Source organism: Grampus griseus (assembly GCF_964374135.1).
Source record: "Grampus griseus genome assembly, chromosome: 10".
In the NCBI taxonomy this organism is placed as follows: domain Eukaryota; kingdom Metazoa; phylum Chordata; class Mammalia; order Artiodactyla; family Delphinidae; genus Grampus; species Grampus griseus.
Window position 1 is genome coordinate 99,755,420 of NC_139004.1, and position 14,779 is coordinate 99,770,198.

The 14,779-nt window shown below is 57.6% G+C and overlaps 1 protein-coding gene across 1 annotated transcript in view; it reads right to left on the reverse strand.

Annotated features, from left to right (window-relative positions):
• Positions 1 to 3,183: 3,183 nt before the first annotated feature.
• The window catches only part of PLXND1 (plexin D1), a gene marked incomplete at its 5' end in the record, with an annotated part of 51,367 nt that continues 39,771 nt past the window's right edge, over positions 3,184 to 14,779 (reverse strand). Inside the window, 16 exons of the mRNA XM_082662879.1 lie at positions 3,184 to 4,307; positions 4,562 to 4,636; positions 4,781 to 4,921; positions 6,004 to 6,151; positions 7,248 to 7,411; positions 7,946 to 8,050; positions 8,283 to 8,317; positions 9,006 to 9,069; positions 9,152 to 9,255; positions 9,681 to 9,837; positions 9,982 to 10,128; positions 10,790 to 10,988; positions 11,395 to 11,525; positions 12,065 to 12,169; positions 13,064 to 13,176; positions 13,256 to 13,363. Coding sequence (XP_082519005.1) covers positions 4,191 to 4,307; positions 4,562 to 4,636; positions 4,781 to 4,921; positions 6,004 to 6,151; positions 7,248 to 7,411; positions 7,946 to 8,050; positions 8,283 to 8,317; positions 9,006 to 9,069; positions 9,152 to 9,255; positions 9,681 to 9,837; positions 9,982 to 10,128; positions 10,790 to 10,988; positions 11,395 to 11,525; positions 12,065 to 12,169; positions 13,064 to 13,176; positions 13,256 to 13,363 — 1,913 coding nt within the window. The 3' untranslated portion in view covers positions 3,184 to 4,190. The remainder of the gene's footprint in view (positions 4,308 to 4,561; positions 4,637 to 4,780; positions 4,922 to 6,003; positions 6,152 to 7,247; positions 7,412 to 7,945; positions 8,051 to 8,282; positions 8,318 to 9,005; positions 9,070 to 9,151; positions 9,256 to 9,680; positions 9,838 to 9,981; positions 10,129 to 10,789; positions 10,989 to 11,394; positions 11,526 to 12,064; positions 12,170 to 13,063; positions 13,177 to 13,255; positions 13,364 to 14,779) is intronic.

Below are 14,779 nucleotides of genomic sequence, written 5' to 3' on the forward strand. Positions count from 1 at the left end.
AGGGTGGACTAAGGAGGGCAGACATCGTCTTGGGGGCAGTGGGGAGCCAGGGTGGGTTATAGGCAGGGAAGAGGCTGACGTGGTGTGTGTTGAGAAGGATCCCTGTGGCTGCGGAGAGGAGGGGTTAGAGGAGCTGAGAGGAGGTGTGGACTGTTCGACTAGTCACTGAGTAGGACTGTGGGCCCCTCGGGAATCCTCAGAAGGAAGAGAAAGCGCAAAGGCTGTGGGGTGGGAATGCTCTTGACAGGCATGTGTGGCTAAAGCCCAGATGGAGACAGAGGTGAGGTCTGGGGTGTTTTAAAAACGTATGTGACACTGTTCCCATGGAGAGCTGGAGTCTGTGCCCCTGCCCCTTGAACCTGGGCTTGTTGATTGCTTGACCAATAGACTACAGTGGAATTCACGTTAGGACAGTTGCTGGGCTCAGGCCTTAAGAGACTGGCAGCTTCTACTTCCTGTGTGGGGGTTGTTTCTTGTTGTTTTTTCGCTTTTTAATAGTTGCTCTTAGAACTCAGCCACCATGCTGTGTGGAAACCCAAACAGCCGGTGGAGAAGAATTGAGGCACCCCAGTTGTCAGCCCCAGCTGGGCTCCCTGACCAGCCAGCACCAATTTGCCAGCCATGGGAGTGCACCATCTTGGAAATGGATCGCCTATCCCAGTTGAGTGGCCCCCCTGACACCACGTAGAACAGGGACGGGCCTTCCCTGCCGAGCCCTGCCCCAGGCAGACACATAAGCACCACAAATGTATTGGGGTGGTTTGTTACGCAGCAGTAGATACCATAACAAGGGCTGCAGGGTAGACTAGGGCAAGATCCTGAAGGGCCTTGTAAGCCAGGGTAGGAATTTTGGGTTTTGTTTAATTGTGATGAACAGCCATTAGAGGCCAGTGAGCAGCGGAGTGCCTGCAGGGGGGACACGGGAAGCAGCAGGGGGCTAAGGAGGCGACCCCTGCAATGGTCCAGCTGAGGGGTGGGCCGCCATGGAGGGAGGGGTTAGAAGTAGTGGATTCTGGGTAGAGGTTTAAGCAGGGTGGATGGGATATGCTGAGGGAGTGGATGTAGAAAGGGGTCCACAGTTTGGGGTCCACACAAGTGCTTGTGTGGCGATCACCTCCTGGGGCGAGAACAGCTCGTTCAGGGGGCTGCCAAGAGGTGGTCCAGATGAGGGGTGACTGCTGAGCCAGGGAGTGCGCAGAGACGGAAGGGGTGGATTTGAAGGGAGTCAGAGGTAAGCTGGATGGCACTTGGGAAGGGGAAGATGGGACACAAAGGGAAACTGAGGCAGCCCAGCATGGAGCATCAGACTGTCCCCTTTCTGCCGCTGCTCCCTCAGCCCTGCTCTCGCGTCCCCGAATCCCACATGAGGCTTTGTCTCACTGCCGATGGCTTCCTGGCTTCCCTGGGGCATCTGTAACGTGGCTGCCAGCAGAGCCCCGAGGGGCACAGTGAGCAGACGGTAGTGAGCTGGGTTGGCGCTTCCCCCTTAGGGGTTCTGGTTGGGGGAGGCACCCTGGGCAGCTTCTGGGGGGGGCGGTTGGGCATCACCGGGCATCCCACCCCCACGAGCTGGCAGCAAGCCAGTAGCCCTGACCTGGCAGAGGCCGGACAGCACCCAGCACCCAGCACCCACGAGACTTGGGAGGGCCTCCTCCCCTGCTTGAGGACAGACATTACGCCAAAGTTTCCACCTCCTGTGACCCTCAGACGGAGCTAAGGGACACCTGTAGCTGCAAGGCAAGTCTTCAGGGCCCCAGACAAGGACTGGGGGTGGTTCACAGTGGTTGGCCACCTTCTGTGCCGAGAAATGACCCTAGAAACTAGAGATGTCCTCCCTGTGCAAATGCGTTTTTAAGCTTCAAGAAGGAATTGCATGTTAATCAGGCATTAAAACAGGCCGTGGAATAGTTAATGGCATAGGAAGATGTTGCATGGGGGACGAGGCAGCTGCGAAATGGTGAGTACATCCTGATCTCGATTATCACTCCTCAGCCTCCGACCCAGGCAGGCACACGATTTGGAGTTTGGAATGGCATGCTCTCAGATTTTAACCATGGGTGGGTTAGGGTAGCTTTTATTTTCTTCAGGCTTTTCGTACTTCCTGACAGTTCTGCAGAAAACATGTATTCATTCTAGCATCACACCCCCCCAAAAAATTCTTATCAAATTGTGTAAATAACTTAGACTAGAAAGTCTGCTGCTTAATAAAAAGGCATTAGTGATCAGAATAGAGAATTTGAAAAGATAAAGAATCTCCGCCCAGAAGGCACTACAGGAAGAGGCTATTTTTAAAGCTAAAAATTGTTTACTTTTCTCATTTTTCTGTTCTCAATTCTAGAACTGGTATTTTTGGGATTTTGTTTAAATTGTACGAATTTTTCTGTCCTGGCTCTTACTCCTGATTGATTAATGGGTGTGTGTGGGGGGGGATTATTTTTCCTTCATAAAAAGAAAAAACTAACTTAAGCCGCTTCTGATTTGGAGGTGGTCCTTTAGTGACCTTTCCTGGGGGTCAGTGAACCTCAGCCCCAGCTCAGGCCTAGAGCCAGCTGGGTGGGCTGGGGGTCTCTGTGGTATTTGCTGATCCCAAGTCATGTGCTGAGGTAAGAAATAGTGCAGGGTTATACCAGCCTGGGAGAAACTGTCTCTGTTTCCTCATCTGAATAATGGAGTTAATGGTATATATTTATGACAAATTCAGGGCGAGTGTGTAAACGGCAGTTCTCTTTCCAGGGTGGTCACCTTGGAGCTCCCCACATGCTTTGGGGGCCGCTGTGGGAACTCCAGCCTGGAGGAAGCATGGAACAGAGGAATGAGGGGCCCACGCAAGCTGGTTTTGGCTTCCCTGTGCCGTGACATGGGAAATTCCTCGACTGTGCTGAGAGTCAGTTTCTACATCTGTAAAATGGGGATGATATTCTGTTCCTCACGGCTTATTACATAGGTAAGTAGGTTAGGAGCAGGGCCTACCCAGGGGTAGATGGCACACAGCAGCTGTGACATATTCCTGGCGGTCAGTGGATGCCCGCGTTTCCCCACTGAACCTTCTTGGAAGCGGAGTTGGTATCTGCCCACCCCTCACGAGGGGAGCCGGGCAGGGTCCTAAGCCAGGCCCCCCTCCCTCCTTTCTGCTACAAGTACAGCCATCTCAGGATAAAGGCTGGAGCCCACGGCAGGTTTTCCCATCAGGCTTTTATTATAAAGAAGGTTCCAGAGCATCCCAGCCTCCCCCTCCAGCCCAGCCCCAAGGTCTGCGACCTGTCCCAGCACTGGCTGGGTCAGCCCCAGCCAGCCGCTTCTGGCAGAACAGAAAGGACGGTGTTCTCAGGGCGCGGGGGGTCTCTGCCAGGTCTGCCTGTCCCCTGGAACAGTCATTTCCAGTGTTGCGCTGGGAGCCCCTCGGGACCCCTCCCCGGGTCCTCTGCACTAGTGGCAGCTATTCACAGTTGGCGCGCGATAAGTTTTTTAATATATAAAAGCTTTTTTTAAAAAAAACAACAACAAAAAGTGGTGCTCTCTTTAGAAACACTTCCAGCAAGATCAAGTAGCCCAGCTACAGCCTCGGTGCAACTCAGCCCCCTCCCCTCCCTCGAGACCAGGATCGCCCAGCACCTGTCCCCTCGGCCCCTGCCCGCCCGGCTCCCAGGGCAGCACAGAGCCTCCCGCGGGCGGTGGTGCTGCCCACTCAGCCAGCGGCCGCTCAAGAACAGAAACCTGACACTGCTGGACGGTGTGTGGCCAGGGTCCTCTGCAGGTGAGTAGAGAAGGGGACGACATTTTGGTGGTTGAAGAAGTGGAAACCAGCTGAGGGCTGGTTCAAGGGGCCTCCCCTCCACCGGGTAGGATGAGGTAGTGTTTCCGGCTGCGACCTCAGGGCCGGGTGGCCTGTTCGCCCATCGGTGGGTTCGTTAGCACTGGGCCGTGCAGGGTAGAGCAAGTGGGGTGCCGTCCAGGCTGTGCTGGGTGGACGGTGGGAGCCTTACCGGGGAACGGCTGCAGCATTTGAGCCCCCAGCCCAGAGCCGGGTCTGGGGGCAGGTGGGAGGGGATGGTGCCCAAGGGGCCAGGGCTGGGGGCTCCGCTGGCTGGCTCAGAGAGGCCCCTCGTGCTGCGTCGTTTCCCAGCCGGAGTCCGAGGCACTGGGGACAAAGCGAACTCGAGGGAGGGCGCCCGTCCTGCCATCCCCCAGGCTCAGGCCTCGCTGTAGCACTCGTAGATGTTGTCCTCCATCAGGGCCACCACCTGCTCAAACTTGTGCTGCAGCTGCGTCCTCCGGGCTGTGGGGTTTGCCTCCAGGGCGCTCATGATCTGAGGGGGAAGCGGAGGGAGCTGGGCCAAAGCCCGGGCCCAGGACCCCCGGGTCCCACTGCACATCCTGGGGGAGAACACACCGCCTGGATTTCCACTGCTGGTGGCCACCCCAAAGCAGAAACGTCCTGGGGATATGAATGCCTGAGAGGGACCCTCACCCTGGGTTTGTTTCCCTGAGCAGGTGGCAGTGAGCAGGGCTGACATGGGGGCATCGTAGCTCCGAGGGGGGCCTCGCGCTGGGGGCTACTCACCTGTGGGCGATACCTCTTGGCGTATTTATAAATCTCTGCCATGGCCACGTTGGTGTTGAACTCATTCTGGTATTTCTGTGAGGAAAGACAAGGCGGAAGTCGGAGAGAGGTTGACTCCATGGTCAAAACCAGGCCCAGCCCAGCCCAGCCAAGACTCGCTGCTTAAACACAGCTCCTCGCTGACGGTCAAGTCCCGCCCGGCAAGGTCCTGCGGCGCACCCGTGACTCCTCCGCCAGGTGCGCGTTCATTTCCTGCTCGCTGAGCGGAGTCATGTCATGGATCTGTTTGTAGTAGCGCTGCACGATTTTCCGGTACTCGGGAATCTCCTTGGCGTAGAGGAGCTTGTTGGTTGGTGAGTCCTGGGCAGAGAGGAGTGAGGGATTCAGACACAGACTCGTTTTCTCCTGGATGAGCCCTCGTCTCTCCTGCCACACAAACGAGCCCATCACTGAACGTCCCCGCCCTGCGGGCTTTGGACCAGGGACCCCCACCCCTCTCCTCTCCGCCCTTATACTTGGAACCCCTGCCCTATTTTCTACGGAAGTGTCAGGGTGATGACCTCAAGGGGGGACCGACTTCTGGGGGGAAAGTGCATGGGCTTGTGCCAGCTCTCTGACACGCAGGCTGTTTTGTTTGTATCCTTGCTTAGGGATATGGGTCTTGGTGGCTAAGATTTCTGGAAGCCTGACTGCTGTCTCAGTGGAATATTTCCTACCACATGTTTCCTACGCCTGAAAGCAAAACGTGCCAAGTATGTTCCCAGTTCTCTGTCATGGGCGTCCTGCTTTCCGAGATAGTGTGTGAGAGGTGACGGCATTTTCTGCCTCTCGTGGCCTCTCTCTGAAAGTCATGGGCTAAACACAGGGCCGGGCACCGGCCCTCCTGCAGGGGCAGGTCTAACTCTACCATTTCATTAACGCTCACAGCCTCCCTGCCCGGCCCAGGCCCTTCCCTCGGCCTGGAATGCCGCTCTCTCTCCTCCGGGCCTGCTAAAGCCAGCTGGGTCCTCTCCCTGCAGACAGATGCCTCAGGGGTCTCCCTCCTGCATGTATTCAAAGGTCTTGGTCACTTGTGCCCCCCTCTGCCCACCCCTTCACTCAGTGCCCACTGGATGGCTCTTGACCATCAGGGCTGCCGTCCGGAGCCCACGGGTCTCCGATGGTGTGCCAGACCACACAGGCTTTCCACGTTCACTCTGGCTTCTCCCGGCCTGGCTCCACGGCCTCAGCGTTGGGAACTGGTGCGGGGCACACCTGAGGCAGCTGCAGCCAGTCTGCAGCCACGTAGTTTGACTGTGGGTGGCGGTTTCTGGGAGTCCCCCCCGCCGCTTCTCATGACCGCGTTCATTCCCACGTCCCCCAGATCTGAGCTCTTTTGTTTCCCCTCCCAGGAAGATCTCCGTCCCCATCAGCACCAGATGGCCTGCCCAGGAGCAGCTGACCTTGCCCAGCTGCAGGTCCGAGATGGAACAGGCGTCGATGAAGGCCTGTGCGATGACTGAGAGGCAGGCATCGATGTGGTCCGTCTTCTCGATGTCAAAGACAAACTGTGGGTTTTTTAGGATGTTCACCCAGAACCGGAGAGGAAGGCTGTGGGACAGAGAGTGACAGGGGCAGCGGCGTGAGCCCCCCCCGGGGGTGGGCAGCAGAGGCAGTGGTTGCCGAGGGGGCTTGGGACAGGCTGGCTTTGCCCCTCGAGGCCAGCGGAGACTAGTCACAGGACGGAACCTCTGGAAACCTCGGTTTGCTCCCCCACAAATGCGGCTGATGGCCATCCCCGGCCGGCTGGGGCAGCAGAGGGGCTGGGAGCCGGGTTTCCTGTGTGGAGAGGGCCACAGGCTGCGGCAGGAGCTGCAAGGCCTGACTTCACCCTTGCTGCCCGCCCCACCCCTGCAAAGTCGCCCGCTCTCACGCAGCAGCCTGGAGCCAGCGAGACAGTCCTGGTTCCCATTAGAACCCCCGCCCTGCCCCCGCCTCGCAGCCCATGGCTCCTCCTCCAGCCCCTGCATGGCTGCGGGAAGTCCATCATTAACTGGGTCACCAGGCAAACTGAGGGAGGGAAGAGGCCTGGATCCTTAGCCTCAGGGGGCCAGAGGGTTGGTAACACCCTCCTCCCCAGTGACTGGGCAGCCTGGGACATACAGACCCCCCCGACCCCACCCCAACCAGAGCTCTGAGCAGCCCCTGCAGCTACACAGAAACTTCTAGGTCTGCGGCATGTTTTTCTGAGCGTTAGGCTAAGGTTTTCAACAACTTCTTGTTGGGGTTTGTGACCATGAAAAGGTAAACCGTGCCTCAAAGGAGGGATGTGATCGGGGGCAGGAACATCTCCACGAGCCTCAGTGTGCTCATCTGTAAAACGGAGCTGACGGTGCCCACCGCAGAGGGGTGGAGGAGAGTGATGGTAAGGGCAAAACTTAGACAATGCTCACTTTTAGTTAATTCTTAAAATTAAAGTGGGTTACTTTTACTGCCCTGGTTTTATAGCTAGGAGAAACTAAAGCACAGAGAGGTTAAGTCACTTACCCAAGGTCACACAGCTTGGAATGGCACAAGGGATTGAACCCAGGCCGGTGGGCTGAGAGACCAGGCTCTGAACCCCCGCACCACTGCTGCCCCCAATGATAGAGTGAATCACACAGCCCTCCCCCCCTGGCCTCCCACCCACACCACACTGGCCCACCACCTGTTGGTCTTCCAGATGTGTAGGGTGTCAGGGTCTGAGATCCCCCTCTTCTCTGCTTGCTCTTCCAGGAAGTCAAAGAAGTACTTGACAGCCAGTGGGGGCTTGTCTTCACGGATACTCAGAATGGCCTTGAACAGGTCATCCAGAAACTTCTGCAGCGTGCCCTGCATGGAAGGAGGTGGCCGTCGTCAGCCCAGGACCACACAGAGGGGGGTAAGCAGGCACCTCTGGCAGTTCAGGGGAGCCCGTGGTGCTGGGACTGAGCAGTGCTGGGTGAATGGGGAAGCTACGTGGCATCAGGCTGGTCATCTAACCTCTCTGGGCCTCGGTCTTCCTGTCTGTGAAACGGGTTAGTGCAACCTACCCCACAAGGGTGTTGGAAGGACTGAGACATAGAGCAGGGAATTGCTGGGCTGGAGTGTGAGCTCCCAGGCGCCCACTCTGCTGCCCCAGCAGTGTGGCCTTGGGGGCATCACTGGGCCTCTGCTGCCCTCCATGTCACACGGGCTGATAGAGAAGTTGTCATCGGGCACCCTTCATGCTGGGAGCAAACCCCTCCTCAGCTGGGACCCAAAGCCCTCAGCCTCTCGCCCCAGAGCCTGGCTGGCCCCACAGGGGAAGCACTGTCCCCCTCACTCCAAGTGTGTGCTCACAGCTGACCCACTGGAGTGAGGACACAGAGATGAGGGTGGGCCCACCTTGGTGGACAGCAGGCGGGTCAGGTAGATCTCTGGTAGCACCTTCTTGCGGTGGCTCTGCCGGTGGGACTTCTTGGGCTCTGCCAGCTCATCCGTGGGCAGCACCTGGGAGGCCAGGGCAGTGGTCAGTGCTGGCGCCAGGCACCATCCCCGGCCGCCCGTGGGCACTGGGCTCTCTTTGTGGTGCACGCGAGCTACCCTGGGTCCCGTTCCCGCTCCCCACTCCAGCCTTTCCCAGGGCCTGCAAGCACTGCCCCCAGAGGCCCAGGGTGGCAGGAAGCCAAGCCGACACCCAGTGAAGGGGGGGCACGCCCAGGGCCGGAGGCAGGGCACTCACCAAATGGAAATACTTCTCTGTGTCCAAGTCTTTCACTGCGAGAGGGAAAACACACACAATAAACGAGAGAGGAGTGGGGAGAGAGAGAAACAGAAATGGAGACCAAAAGATGGAGAAAGAAACTGAGCTCCATGGACAGAGCGAAACGGACATGTGGAGAGAACAAGGCACAGAGAGAGAAATGCAAAGTAAGAGAGCTGAGAGCGAGATCCAGAGACACACGCAGAGAATGAGGTAGAGAGAGAAAGACAGAGGCGTTGACAGATGGAAACATCCACCAGGTGACGGCAGCAGCAGGGAGATGGTCACGGCCCCTCGAGTAGGGCAGGGCGGCGGCCCTCACCCCCCAGCCCAGACCTCACTGGGAGAGACCCGAGAGCCTGCTCCTTGCCTCAGGAGGGAACCCCAAGACCCAGAGGAGCCTAGGACCCCAGGCCTGGGGCATCTGAAGGTATGAATGGGATGTTTGAGGCGGGGACACAGGCCAAAGCCCACATGGCCTCTTGGAATCACATCCCACCCTCCTGGGGCCTCTCTCTGCTGCCTGCAGGAATCCAGCGCTGAGAGGCCTGGCCACAGGCCCTGCCAAGCAGCCCTGCGGCAGGGGGGCCCGGCCCCGCCCCCAGCAGGGAGCCTCAGCCCGGCCCAGCCCCGTCCCTCCAAGCCTCAGCTTCCCCACTGGGGCCGCTCAGAAGGGGCCCTCCCCACGTCCACCAGCACTACCTCGGCCCAGGGTGTTGTCCTTCTTGTCTGTGAGGCTCATGGCCAGGGAGGCACCTTCAGGGATCTGAGGGGGAGAGAGGCCGAGGTCAGAGGTCGGAGGTCAGGGAGGTTGGGAGTGGTGGGAGGTGGGTGGAGCCGGGGCCCACCTTGTAGTGGGCCAGCGTGTTGAGCTTCTTGCGGCCGTCCTCGACCACCGAGGTGTCGTCCAGGTCCCGCAGGATGTAGCTCTGCGTGCTCGAGGCGAACCACTCTGCGGGCAGGGGGAAGGGCATCAGGGCTGGGAGCAGGGGCCACGGGGAGGCAGGCTCCCAGCGGGCCACACGGGGAGAGAACCGGGGGCACCCACACCTGTCTCTGAGCCTCTACTCGTCCATCTGGGAGACGGGGAGGGGAGAGGGTGCCGGGCGCAGAGCAGGAGCTCTGGAAAGGCCTCATCCTCGGGGCTATCACTGGGACCTCAGAGCTGCTGGGGCAGCAGCCTGCATCGGCCTCCCACCGCAGGCCCTGTCTCCCCTCCCCGCCCCACACAGAGCTCCCGGCAGCTGATCTGTCTGCACGTCCCCAGAGCCACAGCTAGCGCACATCTAATGAGCGGCGGGAGTGTGTGCGCCCAAGGCAGGAGCCTGCGCTGCTGAAGCAGCCCCACGCCTGCCGCCCCTGCCCTACCCTGCCCACCTAGGTCGACGTCCTCGGCACGCGGCCACTGGGAGTAGGGCACGTTCTTGCAGAAGGCTTCCAGGATCTTCTCCTTCACCTGCGTCAGCGTGTCTGTGTCCATGGCCCGCACGCTCAGCGAGTCCATACCGCAGCCCTGGAAGGACACGTTCAGATTCTGCAGGAGAGAGGGGGAGGGTCAGCGGGCGACCACCGGGCCCTGGAGGGGAGACAGCCTGTGGGGAGTGGGGGGGGCGGGCAGCAGTGGAGCCGGGACTCTCCGGGGGTGCGGGACCCCTCCCTGCCCGCCCGCCCGGCTCACCCGGGGCTTGGCCTCGATGTTCTCCCGCAGCAGCCACTCCTCGTTGAGCGTGTAGCGGGCCTTGCCTGTGATGGCGTCGATGGAGCCCTTGTTGATCTGCTGCTTGATGGCGCACAGGAGCAGGAAGAACGGCTCCCCCACCGTCTCCTGCGGAAGGTGCGCGCCTGTCAGAGGCTGAGGCCAGACTGCCTGGCCCAGCCCCTGGCCTCCAGCCCACACTCCAGAGTCCGGCCCCAACCTGGAATGCCTTCGCTACCCGCTTCTGCCAATACCTCCGTGGCTGCCTGCTCATACCCTCCTTTTGATCCTGGTGCCACTGCCTCCCATCCCCCACCCAGAGGTGTCTCTGTGGACTCCAAGCTCGAACATCGCCTAACGTGGGTGGCCACATTCATTTCATCCTGCCAGCAACCCTTCCAGGTATGGGGTGTCATTCTCATTGCTGAGACGCCAAGACTCAGAAAGGGCAAGCAACCTGCTCAGGGTCACCCAGCAGGGAAGTGGCAGAGCTGGACTCAAAGGCACATCAGGGGGCATATGAGGACTGAGAAAACAATCTTCTGAAACAATGCCACTGACAGAGCCTCTGTTCCGTCCTGGGCTGGCTCTGAGCCCTTGCAGGAAGTCAGGCCTTCTCTGAGCCTCAGTTTCCCCATCTGTATAATGGATCCTATGGGGCTGTCCCTGTGCCCTCTGAGCCCCCCATTCCACATCTGCACAAAGAACATGATAATCCCTTCCGCAGAGTTGGCATGAGAATAAAATGAAATCAGGTCCAGGCGGCGGCACAGCTGCCCAGCACCCTCACCCTCAGGCAGCTGTACATGCAGATGGACATCCAGTTGGTGAGCATCTTCTCGACCACGGACTCCGTGCGCCTCAGCATGAGCTTGGGGTTCTTGGCGGCCGAGGCGTCGATGAGGTCCACCAGCAGCTCCTTCATGATGCCCGTATAGTACTCGAGCTTGCCGTGGAGCGCAATGGTCATCAGGGAGGCCAGGCTGCACCTGTGGGTGGGCATGGGCTGGGGGCGTCAGCACCACCCGCACCGCAAGGCCCTGGGCTCCGAGGACCACGCAGTGGGGGTTCTGCTGCTACCTTGTCGCTGGAATGGACGGGTGAGTGTGACTAAAATCTCGCTGGAGAAAGGGCTACCTTCCCTACCATGCACAGCAACCGCCATGCCCACGAGCCCTGTCCTGGCAAGCAGACCAGGAAGGGGAAGAATGGGGAGGGGGTCTCAGGACCTCCAACGCCCCAGCACCCAGGGTCTGACGCTGGGGAGATGCCAGCTGCCCCAAGGACATGGTGATTTGGAAACTGGCCCAGCCTTGGATCCAGCCAGGCAGACCCAGGACCGGCTGGGTGGCCTCCAGCAGGCCCCTGCCCTCCCCCAGAGCCTCGCAGCCTGACCTGTCCCGCACCGCGAAGTCCTTCTGTTGCTCCAGTGCGTGGACGAAGACGATGAGGAAGTGCTTGTTGTTGAGCAGCGAGGAGAACAGGCTGATGCCCTCTTCCATGTTGGGCCGGCAGCTCTCGGGGATCTGCAGAAGCATTCAGTGAGGGGGTGTCCACAGAGGTCCAGTGTCTCTGCCTGGCCTAGGAGTCAGCACTTAGGATGCCCTGAATGGCTCCTCAAGTGCTTCCTGGGAGGGGGAGCTCATTACCTTTAGTGGTAGACGCCTCCTACCTCCCTGTGAATGGGAACAGTGGCTCAGTTGAATTGAAAAGTGAAGCTCAGGCAAGGGTGCCTGAAGGCAACCCAGTATCCCTGTGTGAGGTGGGGGGGGGACCCTCTCACCTTCCATTCTCTAAGCAGCAGGGGGAGTGGGATGTCCAGGGGGACCCAATCCTCTCCCATCTCTACCTGGCCTGGGGGTCAGCACGTAGAACACCCTGAATAGCCCCTTGAATACCTCCTGTGATGGAGGGCTCACTACCATACAATGGCAGGTTCCTCCCAACTTCCCATGATTAGGATCAATGGGTCAGATGAGCTGGAAAGTGGGGCCCAGAGAGAGATGGGGTTGCCCTGAGGCAGCCCAATGTGTGTGTGTGTGTGTACGGGTGGAGGGCTACTCACCTTCCACTCTCCCAGCAGTGGGTGGGTCTCCTGCACCAGGGAGCTGCCCGGGGAATTGAGGGTCTGGGAGGGCAGGACGTAACGCTCTTCATAGAGGGAGGAGCACTGTGGAGGCAGACCCCCAGCCCTTCAGCAGGGCCGCAGACCCCCAGCATCTCGGCAGGGCTGCACCCTCCCCTGACGCATGCAGGGGCCACTCGACAAATGCCAAAGCCCACTTTACAAAGGAAGAAGAGGCAGTGGGCCACACCCAGGTGCCACAGGACTCCAGAGGAGAGGGGAGGGGAGTCCTCGGGGGCTTCCTGAAGGAAAAGGAGCAGAAGCAGCATGAGCCCAGGTGTGGCAAAGCTCGAGTGCACGAGGCTGAAGGGGAAGCCACAGCAGCTCCGTGCAGAATGAGGGAAACTGAGGCAGAAATGCCTGCAGGGACCACAATATGGGCTCTCTGTGGCTGCTGCATGGAGAACAGTGTGGACAGGGCCAGCGGAGGTTGCTGGCCACTGGCATAAACACTCCTGACAGGCCAGGGGAGGTGGGGACAAGGCAGCGGCCCCTGGAGCAGCACAAGGAGGCATGGAAGGGATGGGACAGAGTCCAGTGGACAGAAGGAGGAGATGTGGAGACCCAGAGAAGCCTCCCTGGGAAGGGGCTCAGAAAGGAGAGGGGCTGGCAGTGATCTGGTGCCTCTACTCACCCCCTGAGAGGGGAGGCATGCCCAGCACCCCCACGAGAAAAGTGGGCCTGGCCGCCAGCTTCTGTATGGACAATTAAAACATCAGTGGGCAGAGAAGGCAAGTGGGGGAAACTGGGCCCTCTCCCTCGGCAGGCCAGGGCAGGGGCCCAGGCTGCCACAGGCAGGCGTGCAGGTTTCGTACTGCTCAAGGGGCCCAGGCTGCACTTGTCAAGTTCTCCCATCAGCACAGAAGTGCCCTCTAGGTTCTCAGGGCCCAGGGAGGGGTCGAGGAGCTCCTGAAGTAGCCGGCAGGGGCCCGAACTGACCTTAGGGAAGAAGGTGCGGGTCACAAAGTGCTTGTACTCCAGGAAGGGGATGCCCTGGCTGCGGTTCAGCTCCTTGGTGAGATCCGTCATGTCCGTCTGCAGCTCAGCAAAGCCTGGTAAACAGGCAGTGGCTGTGAGTGGATCAGATGGTGAAGCCGAGGCCCAAGGTCCCGCATGGTCGCCACCCGCTACCTTTACGGATTTCCTCTCGGATCTGGGATTCCATCTCCTCCATCTGCAGCAGTGTCTTCTGCCAGTAGCGCTCAGCGCGGCGGCTCTTGGTGCAGAAGACAAACAGGGCTGTGGGCAGCAGAGAGGCGGGTCAGGCCAATGAAAGCCCTTCGGAGAGCATTTGTCGGTACCTGCCCTGTGCAGGGCCTGGGCCTGAAGGGAGAGGTCCTGCCTGCACCCCTCAGCTCCAGCTCCTTGGGGTAGGCGCCTCAGCTCATGGTCCTCTCCTCCCCAGTGGGTTGAAAACTACAGGGCCAAGGGCTTGGGAAACGGCCAGGAAGATAAGGCTCCATGTCCCATTCTTATAATAAGAAATGTGTGTTTGTTTAAAATAGTGATAAACACCTACCCTTCTGAAACTATTCCAAAAAGCTGCAGAGGAAAGAACACTCTCAAACTCATTCTATGAGGCCACCATCACCCTGATAACAAAACCAGACAAAGATACTACAAAAAAAGAAAAATACAGGCCAGTATCACTGATGAACATAGACGCAAAAATCCTCAACAAAATACTACAAACCGAATCCAACAACACATTAAAAGGATCATACACCATGCTCAAGTGGGATTTATCCCAATGATGCAAGGATTTTTCAATATCTGCAAAAAAAATCAGTGTGATACACCATATTAACAAATGGAGAAATAAAAACCATATGATCATCTCAATAGACGCAGAAAAAGCTTCTGACAAAATTCAACACCCATTTATGATAAAAACTCTCCAGAAAGTGGGCACAGAGGGAACCCACCTCAACATAATAAAGGCCATATATGACAAACCCACAGCAAACATCATTCTCAATGGTGAAAAACTGAAAGCATTTCCTCTAAGATCAGAAACAAGACGAGGATGTCCACTCTCGCCACTACTATTCAACATAGTTTTGGAAGTCCTAGCTGCAGCAATCAGAGAAGAAAGGGAAATAAAACGAATCCAAATTGGAAAAGAAGTAGTAAAACTGTCACTGTTTGCAAAGGGCATGATACTATACATAGAAAATCCTAAAGATACTGCCAGAAAACTACTAGAGCTAATCAATGAATTTGGTAAAGTAGCAGGATACAAAATTAATACGCAGATCTCTTGCATTCCTATAGAATAACAATGAAAGATCCGAAAGAGAAATCAAGGAAACAAGCCCACTCACCACTGCATAGAAAAGAATAAAATACCTAGGAATAAACCTACCTAAGGAGGCGAAAGACCTATACCCTGAAACCTATCAGACGCTGATAAAGGAAATTGAAGATAACACAAACAGATGGAAAATATACCATGTTCTGGGACTGGAAGAATCAATATTGTGAAAATAACTATACTACCCAAGGCAATCTACAGATTCAATGCAATCCCTATTAAATTACTGATGGCATTTTTCACAGAACTAGAACAAAAAATTTTATGATTTGTATGGAAACACAAAAGACACCTGAATAGCCAAAACAATCCTGAGAAACAAAGATGGAGCTGGAGGAATC